The sequence below is a fragment of the Penicillium samsonianum genome (assembly GCF_028829775.1).
Source record: "Penicillium samsonianum strain IBT 33392 chromosome Unknown utg000006l_segment0_segment0, whole genome shotgun sequence".
In the NCBI taxonomy this organism is placed as follows: domain Eukaryota; kingdom Fungi; phylum Ascomycota; class Eurotiomycetes; order Eurotiales; family Aspergillaceae; genus Penicillium; species Penicillium samsonianum.
In genome coordinates this window covers 1,571,194-1,578,893 of record NW_026643264.1, presented here as the reverse complement: position 1 = coordinate 1,578,893, position 7,700 = coordinate 1,571,194, and the positions used below count along the sequence as shown (strand labels likewise).

Below are 7,700 nucleotides of genomic sequence, written 5' to 3'. Positions count from 1 at the left end.
ATTTGGACAGTTATATACAGCAAAATCCTGCAGAGTCGCAATTCGGCTGGTGACCTTGATGAGTCAAGACGCGTGGACATCCGTCAAGCCTTTCCCACTTTGCGACTAGTGTACTACGGCAGTCTGCCATCAACTTAAGTCACGTGGCCTATCATAGTCCACTGGACTGCAGGTTCTCTTCGTTAGACAGGAATCTCTTCTTCATAATCTAGCTGAATCAGCTGATCCTCAGTAGCCTTTCCTTTTCCCAACACTCGTAAGTTATATATAGAGTTTCCGAACTTCGTCAGGATAAGCGAATTTGCAGTGCCAGATGACCGGATTCGTTTGAGAACTGGATGGCTGCAAAATGCTTTGCAGGTCGCATGCCGGACTATCCAGATTATTTGAAATCCACCCCTAGAATTTCCTTCACCCAAGTTCACGATATCATCGTATGCTCATCTAATTCCCTCACGTAAAGTGCGTGTCATCACGTGCTGCCGTTTATTTTTGTTTAAAAAATGGCAGTATTTATGTCATCAACTAACGAGGGAACGACCACGCTAACATTGTGAAATACCCGGCCATATTGTTTTTCTGGGGGTTTGAGGTCAATTATATTTACACCATTATTGGATAACTGGACGAGCTGGAGAAAGCAAAGCAACACAAGAAACTTTGGAGGGTCAGGAATTCTGGTAGGCAATGTGACGGCCGGTTAGTGGTAAGCTTACCAATCCGTTTCGTCTTACCCCTTTTTCTCTCCCTCCTGCGCCTATTTAAATGATCTGGTCGCATAAATCCGGGTCCTTTGCAAAAGACTTTTTTTACCTAGCCAAGCTTGGTGGCTACGTTTTCGCTTCTTGTGCCCGCGATAACCGTCAGCTCCTTAGAAATGACTGAGGCGGCGGAATTGCTCTTACGGGGACAGACCGTCACCCGCTCTGTCCTTCTTATGAAACCGGAAACACCGAGCTCGAGAGAGCTACGTGCCAAACTGCGCGCTTCTAAGTTCTACTTTGAGAAATTCCTAAAAAATTTGCAAACAAGTTCGGACGATGATCGACAAGTCCTCGAGAATATTATTATCAGCCAGTGTGAAGTTGTTGTCAGAAGGTTAGAGAGCAAACTGGAAAACGCCAGCGAGCCTGAAGGGTACATACACAGTTTGTGGCAATATCCCTTTTTCAGTGACCGGAATTCATGGGAAAGCTTAACAGAAGACCTCGAAAGAGCCGTTGCCGCTGCAGGTTTTCACTTTTATTACAAGTTACACGAACGTTCTGATCAACAACTTAAGCAAACGCTTGAGATGATCGCCCGACAGGATAGAACAGAAGCGGTGCGACGTTGGCTTTTGTCTCCTGAAGAACCCGCCATCTTTTGGCACGCAATGAATGGACGAGACATCGTTAAAACGGGACGGTGGTTTATTAAGAGCAAACAATTTGGCGATTGGTTGACAGAGAACGGTTCTTTTCTTTTGGTTCAGGGGCCCGAAGGATGCGGCAAATCTTTCCTTTGTGCTACGGCTCTCGAACATGTGGAACAGCAACACAGAGGTGGACGAAGTTTTTTGCAAATTGGAGTTGCCTCTTTCTTCTTCGATGACAACCCAAAGCAGGGACAAAGGCAAGATGAAGCCGATATGCTACGTTCGCTGCTCTGGCAGCTTTCCGGCCAGTTGGGTGACGGGCATAGGCACCTACATGAGTGTCTGCGTGATTCAAGCTTCACAAAAGATTCACTGTGCCGTTTCCTGCTTGAAATCGTCAAAATGTTCGGTCGGACGTTCATTCTGATAGACGGCTTGGGTGTAGCCACAAGCACTAAAGTGTCAACGGTCATCGAACAAATGCGTGAATCTTGCCCATCTCTTCATCTTTTGGTCACAAGTCGTGATGTTCCCGAGGTGTATGAATACTTCAACGCCGAACAGAATGAAACCGTCGCTATGAGCAATCAAGAAGGGGTTCAATGCGACATTTCTAGCTGGGTTACCCAACAACTTGAGAGTCACGTTATCTTAGGGCGTTACAACGATAAACATGGCGAAATTCGTTCTGCCATAACCGAACGTGCCCAATATTGGTAAGTGTTTCTCGAAAACTTCTCTTACAAAATATTAATCGATATGATTCCTAGCTTCCGCTATGCGGCGTACATGTTTCGTCATATTGGAAAAGCCGGTAGTAAGAGCCAGTTAAACTCTATACTATCAACCATATCCAAATTGCCTTGTTCTTTGGATGCTGCACGCAAGGGCGATCCTGGGGGGTTCGAAGAAATGGCGAAGAGCTTGGGTACTTAGAACCTTCACCTTTAGCATAATCTGGGATTCATCTTCCCTACATGCATGTACGGTTAGAATACAAGTGTCGCCCAACTAAGATTCTCGGCTGAGTTGAATCTTCGCAATGTATGTCAACTTTGTTCATGTTTTATTGGTGTAGATAATATGGAGTGAACTTAAGAGTTTAGATCCAAGGCTAGCGCCCGCCTAGGCTGCGGCATGCCTTGCAAAGTTGGATATCAATTGCATATTCCAGCGTCCAAGTCCAAACTGCCATTATTTCTCAATATTCAACCGACATCTAGCTAGACCGGGCATCCTATGTTGTTGGCCTCTTCTTTGCGATCGGATGGATATCCGAGCTAAACTCGGGTCGGAGTATAGGTTGATGAATAGTTGAAAGTGACTGTTTGGCAGCTGGCAGCCGGGACCAAATGGCTGTCTCGGCTTGACAAACTTCGGCGGCAACCTAGATGACTGGCCAGGCGAACGCTGCATCTTGATGCATGCATCTACCTTGGCTAATTGTGCTGCCAAAGAGGGGGCCACTTCGAAATGGGCATTATTGCGTTAGATCCATGTGTCTTCCGGGCATATATCTGATTACATACCATTTAGGGTTGTTGGTCAGCCAAGATTTTATGCATGCCGTGTCCTGTTATACGTCTGCCTCTACACAGACTGTAGTTTGGACGTGTCCGAGTAAGATACACAATCAGAAGTCCTCTCGCGGGTGATTCGACGCTAGCCAAAAAAAAAAAACAAAAGGCCGCCATATTTGAAGATTTACGTAATACGCAAACGTATTTCACATGCGAGCGAGCTGCGCACACAAACCGAGCTGCGCAGCTGAAACACTATACTCACATCTCAACAACCAACGTCTGTTTATTATGTTTTTAAAATGCCGACAGCCATTGATAAGTATTTTTGGTAGTATATATCAATTTTGAATAAATCGAAAGAGTGCATTGTGATGGTATCAAAATTACATCTTTAAAGCCTCTAAATATACAACTATATATCTCTATCATCAAGTTCTTAAATTTCCTGAAGCTTCCTCAATTGACAAAATAGTATATAATATGCATTAGACCACAAGGAAAAGCTCATATAGACATGTATTCTTAGGATATCCAGTTGTAATTTATCGCATTTAGTATGTGTATCGGACTGCGCAGCTCGCTTGTAGGCTTCCGCACGACCCAAAACCCAACCCAGTCTGGGTTGGGTCTGGGTTTTACTGGGTCGTGCGGAAGACTACTCGCTTGTGTGCACAAAGCTCGCATGTGAAATACGTTTCTGAGTTAACATATTTCACAAGCGAGCCGCCCACCCCATCCAAAACGCGTCCAGGAATTAGCACTTAGTCAATTCAACCACCCACCATGCCACCAATTCGCTCCCAAAGCTCTAGAAAATCCACAGAGCAAGAGGGTAGGATCTTACTAGCTATCCAGGCTTTTAAGAATCAAGCAATCTCTTCAATTCGTGAACTGGCACGCCTTTTAATATACCGCGTACAACTTTACGCGACCGCCTCTCCGGCCATACTCAACGAAGTACTACACGCGCCAATTCACATAAATTGACTGCAATTAAAGAGGAATCACTTCAAAAATGGATACTCTCTATGAATTCTCGTGGATCAGCCCCCGGCCTTCTACCGTCCGAGAGATGGCTAATCTACTTCTTTAACAACGTGAAACCACCCCGGTTACTTCGGTCGGCGAAAACTGGATGACGAATTTTGTTAAAAGGCACCCTCTCCTCCCCTCCCGATTTTCGAAACGGTATAACTACGAGCGCGCGAAGTGTGAAGACCCGAGAATCATTAGGGAGTGGTTTGATTTGGTTCAAAAAACGATCCTTCAATTTGGAATTGACCCTGATGATATCTATAACTTTGACGAGACTGGTTTTGCTATGGGATTGATACCAACTACGAAGGTAATCACAAAGAGAGCACTTTTACAACAGGATAATCGAGAATGGGTGACGGTGATTGAGTGTACGGGTGCGTCTGGCTGGGTGCTTCCTCCGTGTGTGATTTTTAAAGGAAAGGTCTTCCTTAAATCCTGGTTCGATGGCCTTCCGGAAGATTGGCGCTTTGAAGTAAGCCCTAATGGTTGGACATTTAATGAAATTGGACTTTGCTGGCTTGAAAAGCTCTTTATTACTAATACTTCTTCACGCACGAAGAGGGGGGTATCGGCTTTTAATACTTGACGGGCATGGAAGTCATTTAACGCCGAAATTTGATGAAATTTGCGAGAAAAATAAGGCGATACCGATTTGTATGCCTGCACATTCATCCATTCTTTTACGACCTCTCGATGTTGGCTGTTTTGCGGTCTTAAAACGGTCCTACGGTCAGACAGTTGAAACGAAGATGCGGAACGGGATCCACTCTATCGACAAACTTGACTTCATTGACGCATACCCAGAAGCACGAATTGAAGCTTTTAAACGGGGCAATTAGAAATAGCTTCAAAGCTACCGGTTTAGTACCTTTCCACCCGATCGGGTGATCTTAAAGTTGAATATTCAGCTTCGAACTCCAACCCCCCCCCCCCCCCCTAAGCCGGGGGAGCGAATCAATTCGAAATTTTACAGCATCAATATTCCTGGCTTTCAGGTAGGATATAATGTTCCAACGAGCAGATTCCGCATGAATGGGATCCCAAGTGGGCAGCGCGAGCCCCCTGATTCCCCTACCCTTCAATCTTCCACCCCTAGGAGCTCCTTATCAGATGAAGGGGATGGCATTAATTCTGGACCTACGGACAATAATATTCTGAGTTCTTGTCTGGAAGATACTCGGCGCAAAATTTCTGAGTTGCAAGCTGTTGTCGGCCAAAACCCAGCGCATCTTGATCTAACAACATGCCTCAATCGACTTTCTTCTCAGATAAAAGACATCCAAGACTGGAAAAGCTTGATTGGCAAGGATATCGAGAGTGATTATCTAGCGCTCCTTTACCTCTTCATGTGGACAAGTGACAGAGTGGAACACTTCATAACGCAAGAGCAAGAGCATGTTACGCCTCTTCATGAGCTTGTGACCTGCCTTCTAGGCCTCGATTTTGCACATAAGGCATTAGAGAGGTATATAATAGAGCTTTTGTCAGGTTCCGATGCAGAAACTAACTAATTGGATATTTAGTGTTCGAGACTGCAAACCGCAAGACAAGCTCACAGCGGTTTCCGGAGTATATCATGAGAGCCAGGCGAGAGTCGAGAAGGCTCAGCAAAGTAAAGGATTCTGGACTATGGGGCCAAGGGCTGTCTTGTTAGATGCTTAGTTGTTTAAGCGAGATAGTTCGGAGGTCCATCTAAATACTCGGAATTTTTCCCTAGGAGCATTTCCGTACCTGAGCAGTAAAAGCTAACGTAGTAACTGAACTCAATTCGGAATATGGAAAAAGTTCAACGAGACAGAAGCCACATATCCAAAAAAAGTATGGAAAGCCAGCTGCAATAATCCTCCTGTGCATTTCAGGAAGGATAGAGCGAAGTATGGAAGGGAAATGAAAGGGCCTCGACAATAATGGGAGCCGTGTCAGCCACGTAGAAGCCGCACGAAAGAAGGTGTGCATCCACAATGGTATTATCATTGAAAGCCTGAATTCATGTTTATGACGAAGTGTCTGGTACTCCTGATACACTTGCTGAAAAAAGTATTGGTCGTTGGTTAAAGAACCGACTTCAACATGGACCAACACAGTTGAGTTCTTCGTGTTCATACACAAGAGAACGAATTGAGGATCCTGATTCTGGAAATTTGTGCTGCCAGCTTCGGTATCCTCAGGCTGAGAAGATAGAGATGACCAACGATGTGGGACCCTCGGGTTTTCCGCATTTCGGCTGGGCAGGCTTGAGCTCAAGCTGAGATTCAAATGTGCCTGAGGTGGGGGTTCTAGTCGACTTGAACCAGGTAAAATCTGTGTGTGACTACTAACAGCAGCGACGCTCTTAAGGAGTCTTCGCCGGAACCTCTCAGTCCCACCGGCCGACAGCTCTCTAACATCGAGATATGAAAGTTCTCCACAGCCCTAGAACAATATCAACGCGGGTTTCAGTGTGAAACGCAAGAGAACTCACGCATGCGTACGAAATACGTTGATAGCCGGCTGCTGGTGGGGCGTAGATGTTCATAAACCGAAGCCACCATGATGATAATATTGTCATTTCCCCTGTCTGTGTAGAATCTACTGTAACTTTCGCCGTGGGACTGTCACTGCTTTCCAGGGGTTGGATAGAGTCGTCAGTATCTATTTCCAACGGCCTGGGTTCGGCAACATGGTTTAGTCGGCAATCTATAACTCATATTAATAAAATTGCAGAGCAATCGTTGATGAATTGATATCTAACGTTGTGCAGTTTTTAGGTCTGAAGGATTGCAGTTTTCGTGGATTGCAAGAGACTCCTCAATTTTTTCGCTCAGACCGTTGCGGCTAACCCTCCTTTTGACTTCCGTGCATTCTTGAAATCCTTGATGTAGGCCGGGGGACACATTCGTTGATACCATGAACTCTTTCACCTCTTCAAGGGTGCCAGTTGAGTTTTGCAGATAATTCTCTGAAATAGGCGAATCGCTATCCGCGGACAATTCGTCGGCATCAGAATCAGAATTCGGACGACCTCCTGTCTGCGAGTTTTCTTCTTTGATAGCCAGTAACCCCACTTTCGGCTGTTCACCACTATCAATAACCTTATTTTTGGGCGCCTTATTGCGATCTTCCGTCACATTGTTGCCGTCTTCTTTGCACAGAATTGATCCAATGTTCAACTTCATATCACGAGGTCTCCATCCATTGTCCAACGACTGTCTGATTTCCCCTCGCCAAACATCAGCGTATGCATCTTTCCAGCTCTCGATAAAATCCTCTGCTTCTTTCTTGGTGTTAAAACGCTCATGGCACGCAATGGTTCCTTTGCTCGCTTTTTCAGCCTCACTATTCCTGTGAGTGGACAGGTTCTAGTCATTGAAAGAAGGAGACTTACTCCCAATGAGTGAAAACCCCAGTAGACTCGCCACCTGCAACAGCGTAGTATTTGACATTTTTCGATGGCCTGGCCTTTCTCTCGGGTGCATTTTTGGTAAAATCATCGAAGTCCTTGATGCCTTTTGATTCCATTGCGGCGCAGGCATTATTGAGGTTGTCGAATCGCTCGTGATCGGCGCTGTCGCAACCTATCACTCTCGGTTGCACTTGACTCCTAGACCATTCGAAAGTTAAAAGTCATTCCTCGCTTTCTATGTTGGGCTCATAGTTACCAAGAAGAATATATGGCAGGCTTGTCAACGCGACAGTCATAGACGGCGTAGAGCCCTTTCTTTTGGCGGAGTTGTGGAGCCATGAGCAGGCCAATCTGTCAAATACTCGACTGTGAAATTATTGCTCTGTATATTTGGTTCGAG

At 45.5% G+C, this 7,700-nt stretch overlaps 2 protein-coding genes across 2 annotated transcripts; one reads left to right on the top strand and one right to left on the bottom strand.

Moving 5' to 3' along the window:
• Window positions 1-877: 877 nt before the first annotated feature.
• On the top strand, window positions 878-2,293 carry N7471_010645 (uncharacterized protein; the record flags this gene model as incomplete). The annotated part of the gene is made up of 2 exons (XM_057283364.1): window positions 878-2,073; window positions 2,128-2,293. 2 exons carry the CDS (start codon window positions 878-880, stop codon window positions 2,291-2,293), a joined length of 1,362 nt encoding a protein of 453 aa, XP_057132343.1.
• Window positions 2,294-6,644: 4,351 nt separating this feature from the next.
• On the bottom strand, window positions 6,645-7,416 carry N7471_010644 (RNase H1/viroplasmin domain-containing protein; the record flags this gene model as incomplete). Its single annotated transcript, XM_057283363.1, has 2 exons — window positions 6,645-7,233; window positions 7,283-7,416. The coding sequence occupies 2 exons, from the start codon at window positions 7,414-7,416 to the stop codon at window positions 6,645-6,647; spliced, it is 723 nt and encodes a 240-aa protein (XP_057132342.1).
• Between the last annotated feature and the right edge of the window lie 284 nt (window positions 7,417-7,700).